This window comes from Coregonus clupeaformis, unplaced genomic scaffold (genome assembly GCF_020615455.1).
Source record: "Coregonus clupeaformis isolate EN_2021a unplaced genomic scaffold, ASM2061545v1 scaf0044, whole genome shotgun sequence".
In the NCBI taxonomy this organism is placed as follows: domain Eukaryota; kingdom Metazoa; phylum Chordata; class Actinopteri; order Salmoniformes; family Salmonidae; genus Coregonus; species Coregonus clupeaformis.
The window spans coordinates 58,237-76,069 of NW_025533499.1; the positions used below are offsets into that span (position 1 = coordinate 58,237).

Consider the following 17,833-nt stretch of genomic DNA (forward strand, 5'->3'; position numbering starts at 1 on the left):
GTGGGTAGTTTGCCCCCGGTAATGAGTTCCCTGTAGGCGGTCTCGTCATTGTTGGTAATCAAGCCTACTACTGTTGTGTCGTCTGTAAACTTGATGATTGAGTTGGAGACGTGCTTGGCCACGCAGTCATGGGTGAACAGGGAGTACTGGAGTGGGCTGAGCATGCACCCTTGTGGGGCCCCAGTGTTGAGGATCAGCGAAGTGGAGATGTTATTTCCTACCTTCACCACCTGGGGGCGGCCCGTCAGGAAGTCCAGGACCCAGTTGCACAGGGCGGGGTTCAGACCCAGGGCCTCGAGCTTAATGATGAGCTTGGAGGGTACTATGGTGTTGAATGCTGAGCTATAGTCAATGAACAGCATTCTTACATACAGTTGAAGTCGGAAGTTTACATACACTTAGGTTGGAGTCATTAAAACTCATTTTTCAAACACTCCACAAATTTCTTGTTAACAAACTACAGTTTTGGCAAGTCGGTTAGGACATCTACTTTGTGCATGACACAAGTATTTTTTCCAACAATTGTTTACAGACAGATTATTTCACTTATAATTCACTGTTTCATAATTCCAGTGGGTCAGAAGTTTACATAAACTAAGTTGACTGTGCCTTTAAACAGCTTGGAAAATTCCAGAAAATGATGTCATAGCTTTAGAAGCTTCTGATAGACTAATTTACATCATTTGAGTCAATTGGAGGTGTACCTGTGGATATTACATTTTAGTCATTTAGCAGACGCTCTTATCCAGAGCGACTTACAGTTAGTGAGTGCATACATTATTTTTTATACCCCCGTGGGAATTGAACCCACAACCTTGGCGTCGCAAACGCTATGCTCTACCAACTGAGCTACATCCCTGCCAGCCATTCCCTCCCCTACCCTGGACCAATTGTGCGCCGCCCCATGGGTCTCCCGGTCACGGCCGGCATCGACAGAGCCTGGATTCGAACCAGGATCTCTAGTGGCCTTAGACCACTGCGCCACTCGGCAGATATATTTCAAGGCCTACCTTCAAACTCAGTGCCTCTTTGCTTGACATCATGGGAAAATCAAAAGAAATCAGCCAAGACTTCAGAAAAATTATTGTAGACCTCCACAAGTCTTGTTCATCCTTGGGAGCAATTTCCAAATGCCTGAAGGTACCACGTTCATCTGTAAAAACAATAGTACGCAAGTATAAACACCATGGGACCACGCAGCCGTCATACCGCTCAGAAAGGAGATGCGTTTCTGTCTCCTAGAGATTAACGTACTTTGGTGTGAAAAGTGCAAATCAATCCCAGAACAACAGTAAAGGACCTTGTGATGATGCTGGAGGAAACAGGTACAAAAGTATCTATATCCACAGTAAAATGAGTCCTATATCGACATAACCTGAAAGGCCGCTCAGCAAGGAAGAAGCCACTGCTCCAAAACCGCTATAAAAAAGCCAGACTACGGTTTGTAACTGCACATGGGGACAAAGATCATACTTTTTGGAGAAATGTACTCTGGTCTGATGAAACAAAAATAGAACTGTTTGGCCATAATGACCATTGTTATGTTTGGAGGAAAAAGGGGGTGGCTTGCAAGCCGAAGAACACCATCCCAACCGTGAAGCACGGGGGTGGCAGCATCATGCTGTGGGGGTGCTTTGCTGCAGGAAGGACTGGTGCACTTCACAAAATAGATGGCATCGTGACGAAGGAAAATTATGTGGAAATATTGAAGCAACATCTCAAGACATCAGTCAGGAAGTTAAGGCTTGGTCGCAAATAGGTCTTCCAAATGGACAATGACCCCAAGCATACTTCCACTGCAAAATGGCTTAAGGACAACAATGTCAAGGTATTGGAGTGGCCATCACAAAGCCCTGACCTCAATCCTATAGAAAATGTGTTGGCAGAACTGAAAAGCATGTGCGAGCAAGGAGGCCTACAAACTTAACTCAGTTACACCAGCTCTCTCAGGAGGAATGGGTCAAAATTCACCCAACTTATTGTGGGAAGCTTGTGGAAGGCTACCCGAAACGTTTGACCCAAGATAAACAATTTAAAGGCAATGCTACCAAATACTAATTGAGTGTATGTAAACTTCTGACCCACTGGGAATGTGATTAAATTAAAATAAGCTGAAATAAATCATTCTCTCTACTACTATTCTGACATTTCACATTCTTAAAATAATGTGGTGATCTTAACTGACCTAAAACAGGGAATTGTTACTTGGATTATATGTCAGGAATTGTGAAAAACTGAGTTTAAATTTATTTAACTAAGGTGTATGTAAACTTCCGACTTCAACTGTATGTAAAGTACCATTTAACAATCTGCTACATACGCATCTTTGACACAACAATACTACCTGGTGATTTAATTGATTATCGTCATGCTTCAGATAGTTAAGGTGGGTTATAATATATATATAATAGGGGTGTAACGATCCATCTACTACATCGATGTATCGATTTATATTCCTATGATCCAACTACATCGATCTGTGCTCGGCGAGTTGGCCTTTTGGACAACATATATCAATCTAACATCGTTTTAAAATGTAATAAATCGATTGTATCGATACTAGGAAATAACCCATTGGATTTAAGCACGTCAGACTTTATATGGATGTTTTTTCTTAGCACTTTTAATGATAAAGGCTTTAAACATTACTCGATTCAGTCTGCCTATCCGTGACGTCATCGCCCCGCGCCAGCAGCAGCGCAAAGGCGCAAAGACAACAAAACATAGCATGGCGGACGACAGAGGAGAAGCCGACGAGCGAGAAATTATCAAGCCACCATTGCGGTCCAGTGTGTGGAAACACTTTGGCTTTTGCAAAGACGGAGATGTTCTAAATAAGTCGCTCGCTGTTTGTAGGATATGTAAAGGTCAAGTAAAGTACAACGGCAACACGACAAATCTCTCCAACCACCTACTAAGGCGCCATGGGATTTCACACAACACCGACCGTCCAGGCATCTCTTGCAGCGTTCCCGCTGCTACAGCAGCGAAAGGGAAAGTCAACTCTGCAGAAGCCTCAGGTCTCGCCTGCATGTTTAGTCAGAGACTAGGCCAAAACTCAGCTCGGGCGAAAAACATCACGGCAACAATTGCCAAGTTTATCTGCAAAGACATGCGACCCTACAGTGTGGTTGAAAATCCGGGATTCCGTGAAATGATTCAAACATTGGAGCCAAGGTACACAATACCAAGCCGACCACACTTCTCAGAAAAGGTTATTCCTGCATTGTACGAAAGTACTAAGAATGATGTGAAGCTGTCGCTTTCTCAAGCTGAACGAGTAGCGATAACGACAGATGGCTGGACGTCATGCTCAAATCAAGGGTATGTGACAATTACCTCTCATCACATTGATCCGGAGTGGAAAATGAAGACCTTTGTTCTGCTAACCAGAGTTTTAAATGAAGCCCATACTGGTAAAAATATTGGCGCGTTACTGCGTGAAGCCTGCATGGAGTGGAAAATCTACGACAAGAATCCTGCCATCGTCACAGATAATGCCAGGAATATGATTGTGGCCGGTGCAGAAGCCCAGTTCAGTCCACACATTACCTGCTTCGCACATACACTCAACCTTGCCTTGCAGAAGGGTTTGGGGGTGGACCGTGCTTCCAGGTTGTTGGGGAATGTGCGAAAAATTGTTGGATATTTTCACCGCAGCCCGATTGCATGTCACGCCCTACAGGAAAAACAAACTCTGATGGATTTACCAAAACATAAACTGATCCAAGACATAATCACCAGATGGAACAGTTCATTCGAAATGCTTGAATGTTTTTTGGAACAACAGCCAGCTATAATGGCAACTCTGATGTCCAAGGATCTACGAAAGGGGGTCACAGATGTAGGCACGCTGAGTGAGAGTGATATTGCCAACATGGATGACATTGTTCAGTTGATGGGTCCTGTCAAAATGGCAACCACTGTGATGTGTGAAGAAGACCAGCCAACTCTCTCTGTAATTGCTCCTCTTCAAGCAAAACTGCTGAAACACCTACAGCCATGCGAAGACGACTCAACCCTGGTTGCAGAGATTAAGAGGGTGATGGCCAGTGACCTCTCCACACGCTACAGAGGCACCCAAGATGCTCTCAACATAGGTAATTAATTTGGAGTCTTAATTAAAATCAACTTGGTTAATATTTTAGGTTATTAGACTGTATTAATTTGTAAAATGCCACACCTTTGCGTTTTCAAGTTTGAATTTGAGTTGTTTTTTCATATGGAAAAGTAAACAAGATATCTGCAATACAATTCTTAGTTCATGGTGGCTTTACATCATCACTGTGCCACATTTCTTTTAAACATACTAAAGTTTAATCTTCTGATTATTTTGTGTATGAGGAGGTGGTCATCACTTGCAATTTCAGGTCAACTTAATTTAATAATGCAATGAATGCAATATTCTTGTTCTTTAAACAGCATCAGCGTTGGACCCGCGATTTAAAGAACTGCCCTACCTGGAAAAAGAGGACAGAGAACAGGTCTACACAAAACTGGTTTTTGAGGCAGAAGTGTCCCACCAGGTAACTCTTCTCTCCTCTTTCCTCTGCTCTTTTCTCTTCTCCCCTTTCATTTGTCCTCTCTCAAATCTCATCTGTTCTTTATCTTCCTCTAAATTTATGTGTGCAGTATTACAGAGCAGAAATTTGAACAGTTCACACATTCTTACATCAATAGATGCAAGCAATGGGAAATCAGGAGGAAGACGAGGGAAGCTCAAGCACAAAGCTGTCAGGATTCAATGAAGAGACCACAGGTGTGTTTCATGTGATACCAATAAAAGATTGTTGTTGTTTTGTATTAATGAGAAACATGACTATATTTTGAAATATATTTCTTATATTGTAGCTCCAAATGAGTCACCTCCTTGTAAGAAGAAAGCCTTAGATGCGCTGTTTGGCGATTCCTTCACCCAAAGAGAAAGAAAATCCACAAGCGAGACAGCCAGAGCAGAGGTGTTAAGGTACCGAGCAAAGGATGCGTTGCCTTTGACTGAAAATGCCATGAAGTGGTGGAGATCTCAGGAGAAAGAGCTACCTGTACTTTCCACCCTTGCTAAACGGTACCTGTGCATTCCAGGCACCAGTGTGCCAGCAGAACGAGTTTTTAGTACTGCTGGCGACATAGTGAACACACAGAGAAGTGTTCTGCGGCCAGATCATGTTGATCAGTTGATATTTTTGAAAAAAAATCTGTAGTCATTGAAGAGTAGCCTAGTAGGTTACACTTGATCTTTTGTTGAATATTGTTTGTTTATTAAAATGAGAGTAGTAGCAGGTTCATCCACTGCTCATTCAACCTGAAGAAATGTTGGTTGCACTTTATTTTTGATATTAATACTGTATTTGTATTGTAATGTTGAAAAACAAAAGCAGAAGTAGCAGGTAAACCTACTGTTAATTCAACCTGAAGAGATGTTGGTTGAACTTTATTTTTGATATTAATACTGTATTTGTATTGTAATGTTGAAAAACAAAAGCAGAAGTAGCAGATAAACCTACTCTTTATTCAACCTGAAGAGATGTTGGTTGCACTTTATTTTTGATATTAATATTGTAATATTTTTATGTTGAAAAACAAAAACAGAAGTAGCAGGTAAACCTACTGTTAATTCAACCTGAAGAGATGTTGGTTGCACTTTATTTTTGATATTAATATTGTAATATTTTTATGTTGAAAAACAAAAGCAGAAGTAGCAGGTAAACCTACTGTTTGTCACGATCGTTAGAGTGAGTGGACCAAGGCGCAGCGTGATGAGCGAACATACTTTATTATCTTTAGTGATAACAAGAACAAAACAATAAACGAACAACGTGACGTCCTAGGTTAAACAACCAACACGGATCAAACCAAACGGAACAAGATCCCACAACACCTGTGGGAAAACAGCCTGTCTAAATATGGCTCCCAATCAGAGACAACCAGCAACAGCTGACACTCGTTGCCTCTGATTGGGAACCACTCTGGCCAACATAGAAATACAATACTAGACTGTGCAACACAGAACACCAACACATAGAATCTACACACCCTGGCTCAACATATAGAGTCCCCAGAGCCAGGGTGTGACAGTACCCCCCCCCCAAAGGCGCGGACTGCGACCGCGCCTCAACATAAACCAATTAGGTGAGGGCTGGGTGGGCATTCCTCCTCGGAGGCGGTTCCGGCTCCGGGCTTGCCCACCACCCTCCAATAATCCCCCCGTAGCGCCCCTGGTCCGGTCTGGCCCCGCTGGCTGGAGCTGGACTGGACATCGTAGTAGCGGAATGCTTAAGCTCCGGTGTGGAGCAGCTGACCGGTACCTGACCAGGCACCGGTGACCCAGGCACGGTTTGTGCCGGACTGACGACGCACACCCCTGGCTTGGTGCGTGGAGCAGGAATGGGCCGGACCGGGCTGACGATGCGCACCCCTGGCTTGGTGCGTGGAGCCGGAACGGGCCGTACCGGGCTGACGAGGCGCACCCCTGGCTTGGTGCGTGAAGCAGGAACGGGCCGGACCGGGCTGACGATGCGCACCCCTGGCTTGGTGCGTGGAGCAGCAACGGGCCAGACCGGGCTGACGATGCGCACCCCTGGCTTGGTGCGTGGAGCCGGAACGGGCCGTACCGGGCTGACGAGGCGCACCCCTGGCTTGGTGCGTGGAGCAGGAACGGGCCGGACCGGGCTGACGATGCGCACCCCTGGCTTGGTGCGTGGAGCAGCAACGGGCCGGACCGGGCTGACGATGCGCACCCCTGGCTTGGTGCGTGGAGCAGGAACGGGCCTTACCGGGCTGACGACTCGCACCCCTGGCTTGGTGCGTGGAGCAGGAACGGGCCTTACCGGGCTGACGACTCGCACCCCTGGCTTGGTGCGTGAGGCAGGAACGGGCCTTACCGGGCTGACGACTCGCACCCCTGGCACCCCCATAAACGAACAACGTGACGTCCTAGGTTAAACAACCAACACGGAACAAACCAAACGGAACAAGATCCCACAACACCTGTGGGAAAACAGCCTGTCTAAATATGGCTCCCAATCAGAGACAACCAGCAACAGCTGACACTCGTTGCCTCTGATTGGGAACCACATTTAAACAGGCTGTTTTCCCACAGTAGTTGTGGGATCTTGTTCCGTTCGGTTTGTTCCGTGTTGGTTGTTTAACATAGGACGTCACGTCATCGTTTATTGTTTTGTTCTTGTTATCACTGAAGATAATAAAGTATGTTCGTTCATCACGCTGCGCCTTGGTCTACTCCGTTCAATGATCGTGACACTGTTGAAATGTTGGTTGCACTTACTGTACTTTTATTGAAAATGTATTGAATATTGAAAATGAGATCAGACAATTTTAACTTCCTGTTAATTCAACCTAAAGTGTTGTTTGCACTTTATTCAAATAAAATGTGAATGCATTTGCCATTCATTGTTGTTTACTTGTTTATTTATATTCATAATTAATTGATACCTGATTCCATTACAAGAAACAGGAATCTAGGAAACTTCACCTGCACTGTCCAGTATCCAGGTATTTATTTCAGTCACACTGGTTGAATTTTTGGCTAAAAGGTTACTGAATCGATTTCAAGTCACTGAATCGTTTCGGATCGTATCGTTCTAAATGAACCAATATCGTCCTTGAATCGTATCGACAACCACGAATCGTGATACAAATCGAATCGTTGTTAAAACGAATCGTTACACCCCTAATATATAATATAAAGATAGCTGTAACGTAGCTCTTTAGTCTACTCTATATACACTACCAGTCAAAAGTTTGGACACACCTTCTCATTCAAGGGTTTTTCTTTATTTTTACTATTTTCTACATGGTAGAATAATAGTGAAGACATCGAAACTATGAAATAACACATATGGAATCATGTAGTAACCAAAAAACTTCAAATAGCCACCCTTTGCCTTGATGACAGCTTTGCACACTCTTGGCATTCTCTCAACCATCTGCATGAGGTAACAGGTGTGCTTTCTGAAAAGTTAATTTGTGGAATTTATTTCCTTCTTAATGCGTTTGAGCCAATCAATTGTGATGTGACAAGGTAGGGAGGGTATACAGAAGATAGCCCTATTTGGTAAAAAAACAAGTCCATAGTTTGGCAAGAACAGCTCAAATAAGCAAAGAGACAGTCCATCATTACTTTAAGACATGAAAGTCGGTCAATACGAAAATGTTTCTTCAAGTGCAGTCGCCAAAACCATCAAACGATATGATGAAACTGGCTCTCATGAGGACCGCCACAGGAATGGAAGACCCAGAGTTACCTCTGCTGCAGAGGATAAGTTCATTAGAGTTACCAGCCTCAGAAATTGCAGCCCAAATAAATGCTCTACAGAGTTCAAGTAACATACACATCTCAGCATCAACTGTTCAGAGGAGACTGCGTGAATCAGGCCTTCATGGTCGATTTGCTGCAAAGAAACCACTACTAAAGGACACCAATAATAAAAAGAGACTTGCATGGGCCAAGAAACATGAGCAATGGACATTAGACAGCTGGAAATATGTCCTTTGGTCTGGTGTCCAAATTGGAGATTTTTTCTTTCAACTTCCGTGGATTTGTGAGACGCTGTGTGGGTGAATAGATGATCTCACATGTGTTTTTCCCACCGTAAAGCATGGAGGAGGAGGTGTTATGGTGTGGGGGTACTTTGCTGGTGACGCTGTCTGTGATTTAACCAGTATGGCTACCACAGCATTCTGCAGCGATACGCCATCACATCTGGTTTGGGCTTAGTGGGACTATCATTTGTTTTTCAACAGGACAATAACCCAACACACCTCCAGGCTGTGTAAGGGCTATTTGACCAAGAAGGAGAGTGATGGAGTGCTGCATCAGATGACCTGGCCTCCACAATCCCTCGACCTCAACCCAATTGAGATGGTTTGGGATGAGTTGGACCGTAGAGTGAAGGAAAAGCAGCCAACAAGTGCTCAGCATATGTGGGAAATCCTTCAAGACTGTTGGAAAAGCATTCCAGGTGAAGCTGGTTGAGAGAATGCCAAGAGTGTGAAAAACTGTCATCAAGGCAAAGGTTGGCTATTTGAAGAATCTCAAATATAATATATATATGTTGATTTGTTTAATACTTTTTTGGTTACTACATGATTCCTGTTATTTCATAGTTTTGATATCTTCACTATTATTCTACAATGTAGAAAATAGTAGAATTAAAGAAAACCCCTTGAATGAGGTGTGTCCAAACTTTTGACTGGTAGTGTATATGCTAGTAGAGTAGAGAACATACTTAATGTGTTGTGAAATATGTTGTGAATTTATTGTAATGTTTTTAAAATGGTATAAACTGCCTTCATTTTGCTGTAACATCGCACTACATTCAATACTTATGGGAGGAAGATGTAACATATTCTGGTGAAATAATTATGATATTTGTGAGGAAGAAAAAGGTTACAGACAGATCCTGCTTTCCATCTGATCCTGCATCCTCCGCTGCATAAATATGATCCAGCTTGATCTGGACTCCAGAGAAGTGACAATGTGACATGACATCCCTAGTTGATATTGACTGCTAACATGATATCCCTAGTTTATATTGACTGCTAACATGATATCCCTAGTTGATATTGACTGCTAACATGATATCCCTAGTTGATATTGACTGCTGACATGATATCCCTAGTTGATATTGACTGCTAACATGATATCCCTTGTTGATATTGACTGCTAACATGATATCCCTAGTTGATATTGACTGCTGACATGATATCCCTAGTTGATATTGACTGCTAACATGATTTCCGTAGTTGATATTGACTGCTAACATGATATCCCTAGTGGATATTGACTGCTAACATGATATCCCTAGTTGATATTGACTGCTAACATGATATCCCTAGTTGATATTGACTGCTAACATGATTTTCCTAGTTGATATTGACTGCTAACATGATATCCCTAGTGGATATTGACTGCTAACATGATATCCCTAGTTGATATTGACTGCTAACATGATATCCCTAGTTGATATTGACTGCTAACATGATATCCCTAGTTGATATTGACTGCTAACATGATATCCCTAGTTGATATTGACTGCTAACATGATATCCCTAGTTGATATTGACTGCTAACATGATTTCCCTAGTTGATATTGACTGCTAACATGATTTCCCTAGTGGATATTGACTGCTAACATGATATCCCTAGTTGATATTGACTGCTAACATGATATCCCTAGTTGATATTGACTGCTAACATGATTTCCCTAGTTGATATTGACTGCTAACATGATTTCCCTAGTTGATATTGACTGCTAACATGATATCCCTAGTTAATATTGACTGCTAACATGATTTCCCTAGTTGATATTGACTGCTAACATGATATCCCTAGTTGATATTGACTGCTAACATGATTTCCCTAGTTGATATTGACTGCTAACATGATTTCCCTAGTTGATATTGACTGCTAACATGATATCCCTAGTTGATATTGACTGCTAACATGATATCCCTAGTTGATATTGACTGCTAACATGATTTCCGTAGTTGATATTGACTGCTAACATGATATCCCTAGTGGATTTTGACTGCTAACATGATATCCCTAGTTGATATTGACTGCTAACATGATATCCCTAGTTGATATTGACTGCTAACATGATATCCCTAGTTGATATTGACTGCTAACATGATTTCCGTAGTTGATATTGACTGCTAACATGATATCCCTAGTGGATTTTGACTGCTAACATGATATCCCTAGTTGATATTGACTGCTAACATGATATCCCTAGTTGATATTGACTGCTAACATGAATGACTTTCAGCTCAAAATGCAGGTGTAAAACAGTTTATTTCTGTATCGTTCTGAAAATGCTTCACTGTTGATGGTTGTAATGACAGGCTATTACATTTGCCCAGCGACAGATACCTGCACAGGCCTACTGGTCTTTTAAAATGAATTATTACATCATCAAAATGTGTTGTAGACTAGATAATGAAAAGGGCTGTTGGTAGCCTCAATAAATAGACAAAGATTTGTAGTTGAACAAGTTATAGATTTATTTATTTTTTTACTTGACTTGAGACTTGACTTAAAAGAAACTGGTGACTCGACTTGACTTGCTCTTAGAATACACGACTTGGACTTGACTCGAGACTCGACCTGTTCTACTTGGGACTCGACTTGAGACTTGGACCTTGTGACTTGAGACAAGCTTGTGACTCAAATAATAGTGATTTGGTCCCACCTTTGCTACATAGTACATTAACCTTTGACATACATTATTTACACACACACAGAAGTCAGCTCAGAGAGGCCCAGCTCAGAGAGGCCCAGCTCAGAGAGGCCCAGCTCAGACAGATCCAGCTCAGAGAGGCCCAGCTCAGAGAGGCCCAGCTCAGAGAGGCCCAGCTCAGAGAGGCCCAGCTCAGAGAGGCCCAGCTCAGACAGATCCAGCTCAGAGAGGCCCAGGTCAGAGAGGCCCAGCTCAGACATATCCAGCTCAGAGAGGCCCAGGTCAGAGAGACCCAGCTCAGAGAGGCCCAGGTCAGAGAGGCCCAGCTCAGACATATCCAGCTCAGAGAGGCCCAGCTCAGAGAGGCCCAGCTCAGAGAGGCCCAGCTCAGAGAGACCCAGCTCAGAGAGGCCCAGGTCAGAGAGGCCCAGCTCAGACATATCCAGCTCAGAGAGGCCCAGGTCAGAGAGACCCAGCTCAGAGAGGCCCAGGTCAGAGAGGCCCAGCTCAGACATATCCAGCTCAGAGAGGCCCAGGTCAGAGAGGCCCAGCTCAGAGAGGCCCAGGTCAGAGAGGCCCAGCTCAGACATATCCAGCTCAGAGAGGCCCAGCTCATGAGCTCCATCAGCAGTAAGGAAAATGTATGTTTATGCATCGAATCGTACCGCATGGAACTGATGTGGAGGGTTAAATCCTTTAGTTGTCTTGATAGATATAGAGGGTTATCACATTTTAGTCATTTAGCAGACACTCTTATCCAGAGCGACTTACAGTTAGTGAGTGCATACATTATTTTTCATACTGGCGTACCCACAACCCTGGCGTTGCAAACACCATGCTCTACCAACTGAGCTACATCCCTGCCGGCCATTCCCTCCCCTACCCTGGACGACGCTGGGACAATTGTGTGCCGCCCCATGGGTCTCCCGGTCGCGGCCGGCTACAACAGAGCCTGGATTCGAACCAGGATCTCTAGTGGTACAGCTAGCACTGCGATGCAGCGCCTTAGACCACTGCGCCACTCGGGAGGGAGTGAAGTCAAAGTCAGAATATGAATATCTGTGATCTGAACAAATAGCTGAAACATGCATTACCTCATGCCTAAATTCAAGGTCAGAATACACAAAGAGAGAATGAAGTGCCATAACCCGGGTCTGAATCGGGCCCTTGGCATTTAGCTGTGTCCTGTATATATACACACAGATGAAGATACAGTCACTCGCATCAAAGAGGATCAATGGCTACCAGGTCATCTAGGAGAACAGATACTATATGTATATCTGTATATATGTATATATGTATACCTATATAGCTGTATGTATAGGATGCAGTATGTATAGGATGCTGTATGTATAGAATGCAGTATGTATAGGATGCAGTATGTATAGAATGCAGTATGTATAGGATGCAGTATGTATAGGATGCAGTATGTATAGGATGCAGTATTTATAGGATGCTGTATGTATAGGATGCAGTATGTATAGGATGCAGTATGTATAGGATGCAGTATGTATAGAATGCAGTATGTATAGGATGCAGTATGTATAGGATGCAGTATGTATAGGATGCAGTATGTATAGGATGCAGTATGTCAAGGCCGCAGTATGTAAATGCCACAGTATGTAAAGGCCACAGTATGTAAAGGCCACAGTATGTAAAGGCCACAGTATGTAAAGGCCGCAGTATGTAAAGGCTGCAGTATGTCAAGGCTGCAGTATGTATAGGCTTTAGTCTTTGAGGCCATAATGTCCCCTGTAGCTCAGTTGGTAGAGAACGGTGTTTCCAACGCCAGGGTTGTGGGTTCGTTTCCCATGGGGAGCCAGTATGAAAATGTATGCACTCACTAACTGTAAGTCGCTCTGGATAAGAGCGTCTGCTAAATGACTAAAATGTAAATACATAAAGAGGAAACAGGTCATGAAGACTCTATATGCACCCTATTCCCTACAGAGCACCATTGGGCCCTGGTCAAAGGTAGTGTGCTATATAGGGAATAGGGGACTCATCTGAGTCAAGAAGGCTTTACTTTAAGCATTTGAATTCATGCCTACGCACTGTTGAAGTCGGAAGTTTTACATACAGTGGGGGAAAAAAGTATTTAGTCAGCCACCAATTGTGCATGTTCTCCCACTTAAAAAGATGAGAGAGGCCTGTAATTTTCATCACAGGTACACGTCAACTATGACAGACAAAATGAGAAGAAAAAATCCAGAAAATCACATTGTAGGATTTTTTATGAATTTATTTGCAAATTATGGTGGAAAATAAGTATTTGGTCAATAACAAAAGTTTCTCAATACTTTGTTATATACCATTTGTTGGCAATGACACAGGTCAAACGTTTTCTGTAAGTCTTCACAAGGTTTTCACACACTGTTGCTGGTATTTTGGCCCATTCCTCCATGCAGATCTCCTCTAGAGCAGTGATGTTTTGGGGCTGTCGCTGGGCAACACGGACTTTCAACTCCCTCCAAAGATTTTCTATGGGGTTGAGATCTGGAGACTGGCTAGGCCACTCCAGGACCTTGAAATGCTTCTTACGAAGCCACTCCTTCGTTGCCCGGGCGGTGTGTTTGGGATCATTGTCATGCTGAAAGACCCAGCCACGTTTCATCTTCAATGCCCTTGCTGATGGAAGGAGGTTTTCACTCAAAATCTCACGATACATGGCTTCATTCATTCTTTCCTTTACACGGATCAGTCGTCCTGGTCCCTTTGCAGAAAAACAGCCCCAAAGCATGATGTTTCCACCCCCATGCTTCACAGTAGGTATGGTGTTCTTTGGATGCAACTCAGCATTCTTTGTCCTCCAAACACGACGAGTTGAGTTTTTACCAAAAAGTTATATTTTGGTTTCATCTGACCATATGACATTCTCCCAATCCTCTTCTGGATCATCCAAATGCACTCTAGCAAACTTCAGACGGGCCTGGACATGTACTGGCTTAAGCAGGGGGACACGTCTGGCACTGCAGGATTTGAGTCCCTGGCGGCGTAGTGTGTTACTGATGGTAGGCTTTGTTACTTTGGTCCCAGCTCTCTGCAGGTCATTCACTAGGTCCCCCCCGTGTGGTTCTGGGATTTTTGCTCACCGTTCTTGTGATCATTTTGACCCCACGGGGTGAGATCTTGCATGGAGCCCCAGATCGAGGGAGATTATCAGTGGTCTTGTATGTCTTCCATTTCCTAATAATTGCTCCCACAGTTGATTTCTTTAAACCAAGCTGCTTACCTATTGCAGATTCAGTCTTCCCAGCCTGGTGCAGGTCTACAATTTTGTTTCTGGTGTCCTTTGACAGCTCTTTGGTCTTGGCCATAGTGGAGTTTGGAGTGTGACTGTTTGAGGTTGTGGACAGGTGTCTTTTATACTGATAACAAGTTCAAACAGGTGCCATTAATACAGGTAAAGAGTGGAGGACAGAGGAGCCTCTTAAAGAAGTTGTTACAGGTCTGTGAGAGCCAGAAATCTTGCTTGTTTGTAGGTGACCAAATACTTATTTTCCACCATAATTTGCAAATAAATTCATAAAAAATCCTACAATGTGATTTTCTGGATTTTTTTTCCTCAATTTGTCTGTCATAGTTGACGTGTAGCTATGATGAAAATTACAGGCCTCTCTCATCTTTTTAAGTGGGAGAACTTGCACAATTTTCCCCACTGTACACCTTAGCTGAATACATTTAAATTCAGTTTTTCACAATTCCTGACATTTAATCCTAGTAAAAATTCCCTGTCTTAGGTCAGTTAGGATCACCACTTTATTTTAAGAATAAGAAATGTCTGAATAATTGTAGAGAGAATGATTTATTTAAGCTTTTATTTCTTTCATAAAATTCCCAGTGGGTCAGAAGTTTACACACACTCAAATAGTATTTGGTAGCATTGCCTTTAAATTGTTTAACTTGGGTCAAACGTTTCGGGTAGCCTTCCACAAGCTTCCCACAATAAGTTGGGTGAATTTTGGCCCATTCCTCCTGACAGAGCTGGTGTAACTGAGTCAGGTTTGTAGGCCTCCTTGCTCGCACACGCCTTTTCAGTTCTGCCCACAAATGTTCTATGGGATTGAGGGCAGGGCTTTGTGATGGCCACTCCAATACCTTGACTTTGTTTTCCTTAAGCCATTTTGCCACAACTGTGGAAGTATGCTTGGAGTCATTGTCCATTTGGAAGACCCATTTGCGACCAAGCTTTAACTTCCTGACTGATGTCTTGAGATGTTGCTTCAATATGTCCACATAATGTTCCTTCCTCATGATGCCATCTATTTTGTGAACTGCACCAGTCCCTCCTGCAGCAAAGCACCCCCACAGCATGATGCTGCCACCCCCGTGCTTCACGGTTGGGATGGTGTCCTTCGACTTGCAAGCATTCCCCTTTTCCCTCCAAACATAACGATGGTCATTATGGCCAAACAGTTCTATTTTTGTTTCATCAGACCAGAGGACATTCCTAAAAAAAGTACGATCTTTGTCCCAATGTGCAGTTGCAAACCGTAGTCTGGCTTTTTCATGGCGGTTTTGGAGCAGTGGCTTTTCCTTGCTGAGCGGCCTTTCAGGTTATGTCGATAAAGGACTCGTTTTACTGTGGATATAGATACTTTTGTACCTGTTTCCTCCAGCATCTTCACAAGGTCCTTTGCTGTTGTTCTGGGATTGATTTGCACTTTCCAAACCAAAGTACGTTCATCTCTAGGAGACAGAATGCGTCTCCTTCCTGAGCGGTATGAAGGCTGCGTGATCCCATGGTGTTTATACTTGCGTACTATTGTTTGTACAGATGAACGTGGTACCTTCAGGCGTTTGGAAATTGCTCCCAAGAATGAACCAGACTTGTGGAGGTCTACAATTTGTTTTCTGAGGTCTTGGCTGATTTCTTTTGATTTTCCCATGATGTGAAGCAAAGAGGCACTGAGTTTGAAGGTAGGCCTTGAAATACATCAACAGGTACACCTCCAATTGACTCAAAAATGTCAATTAGCCTATCAGAAGCTTCTAATGCCATGACATCATTTTCTGGAATTTTCCAAGCTGTTTAAAGGCACAGTCAACTTAGTGTATGTAAACTTCTGACCCACTGGAATTGTGATACAGTGAAGTATAAATGAAATAATCTGTCAGTAAACAATTGTTGGAAAAATTACTTGTGTCATGCACAAAGTAGATGTCCTAACCGACTTGCCAAAACGATAGTTTGTTAACAAGAAATTTGTGGAGTGGTTGAAAAACAAGTTTTAATGACTCCAACCTAAGTTTATGCAAACTTCCGACTTCAACTGTAGCATGTAACAAAACTTCTTGAAAGAAACTCAAAAAAACACAAAACTCCTTTCACTGTACTTTGAGAGAGAGAGAGAGAGAGAGAGAGAGAGAGATGCTTGACTGGCTCATCAGTAATTGGTCTTATTAAAATGACAGACTCTCATCCTCACACATCAGCAGAGCCTGAATTAACAGAAAGGAGAGAGAGATCTCCTTGGAATTGCTTATAATTACATCCACTACGTCTTCAGAAACAGCCATCTCTACAGACCAAACATATTTAAATGCAAATGGTCACAGCGGCTAGCATAATTAACTTCACAAGACTCTGGACTTACTGTTAAAACCTTGTATATGTTTCCTTGTGGGGATCAGAAGTCCAGGGATAGTAGAGGGATAGTCCAGGGATAGTAGAGGGATAGTAGAGGGATAGTCCAGGGATAGTAGAGGGATAGTAGAGGGATAGTCCAGGGATAGTAGAGGGATAGTAGAGGGATAGTCCAGGGATAGTAGAAGGATAGAATAGGGATAGTGGAGGGATAGTCCAGGGATAGTAGAGGGATAGTCCAGGGATAGTAGAGGGATAGTAGAGGGATAGTGGAGGGATAGTCCAGGGATAGTAGAGGGATAGTCCAGGGATAGTAGAGGGATAGTAGAGGGATAGTATAGGGATAGTGGAGGGATAGTAGAGGGATAGTCCAGGGATAGTAGAGGGATAGTAGAGGGATAGTCCAGGGATAGTAGAGGGATAGTATAGGGATAGTGGAGTGATAGTGCAGGGATAGTCCAGGGATAGTAGAGGGATAGTAGAGGGATAGTCCAGGGATAGTAGAGGGATAGTCCAGGGATAGTAGAGGGATAGTAGAGGGATAGTCCAGGGATAGTAGAGGGATAGTAGAGGGATAGTCCAGGGATAGTAGAGGGATAGTAGAGGGATAGTAGAGGGATAGTCCAGGGATAGTAGAGGGATAGTCCAGGGATAGTAGAGGGATAGTAGAGGGATAGTAGAGGGATAGTCCAGGGATAGTAGAGGGATAGTAGAGGGATAGTCCAGGGATAGTCCAGGGATAGTCCAGGGATAGTAGAGGGATAGTAGAGGGATAGTAGAGGGATAGTAGAGGGATAGTAGAGGGATAGTCCAGGGATAGTCCAGGGATAGTAGAGGGATAGTAGAGGGATAGTAGAGGGATAGTCCAGGGATAGTAGAGCGATAGTAGAGGGATAGTCCAGGGATAGTAGAGGGATAGTAGAGGGATAGTCCAGGGATAGTAGAGGGATAGTCCAGGGATAGTAGAGGGATAGTCCAGGAACAGTAGAGGGATAGTAGAGGGATAGTCCAGGGATAGTCCAGGGATAGTCCAGGGATAGTCCAG

The 17,833-nt window shown here is 43.4% G+C and overlaps 1 protein-coding gene across 2 annotated transcripts; it reads left to right on the top strand.

Annotated features, from left to right (window-relative positions):
* The first annotated feature begins 3,637 nt into the window (after window positions 1-3,637).
* LOC121555705 (E3 SUMO-protein ligase ZBED1-like) lies at window positions 3,638-5,145 on the top strand. 2 transcript variants are annotated; one of them, XR_005997984.2, is made up of 3 exons: window positions 3,638-4,526; window positions 4,681-4,759; window positions 4,852-5,145. XR_005997984.2 is itself a non-coding variant. In XM_041869533.1 (3 exons), exons 1-3 carry the CDS (start codon window positions 3,701-3,703, stop codon window positions 4,888-4,890), a joined length of 543 nt encoding a protein of 180 aa, XP_041725467.1. In that variant the 5' UTR covers window positions 3,638-3,700; the 3' UTR covers window positions 4,891-5,145. The 2 variants fall into 2 exon arrangements, 1 of the variants encoding a protein (XP_041725467.1); XM_041869533.1 differs by lacking the exon at window positions 4,681-4,759 and having other exon boundaries at window positions 3,638-4,100; window positions 4,423-4,526.
* The last annotated feature ends 12,688 nt before the right edge of the window (window positions 5,146-17,833 follow it).

Bases quoted from the DNA above. Each gene is read 5' to 3' on its own strand.
- LOC121555705 (XM_041869533.1), top strand. From the start codon at position 3,701: ATGGATTTACCAAAACATAAACTGATCCAAGACATAATCACCAGATGG. The intron at 4,101-4,422 runs GTAATTAATTTG...TTCTTTAAACAG, and splicing joins CCAAGATGCTCTCAACATAG to CATCAGCGTTGGACCCGCGA. The intron at 4,527-4,851 runs GTAACTCTTCTC...CTTATATTGTAG, and splicing joins AGGCAGAAGTGTCCCACCAG to CTCCAAATGAGTCACCTCCT.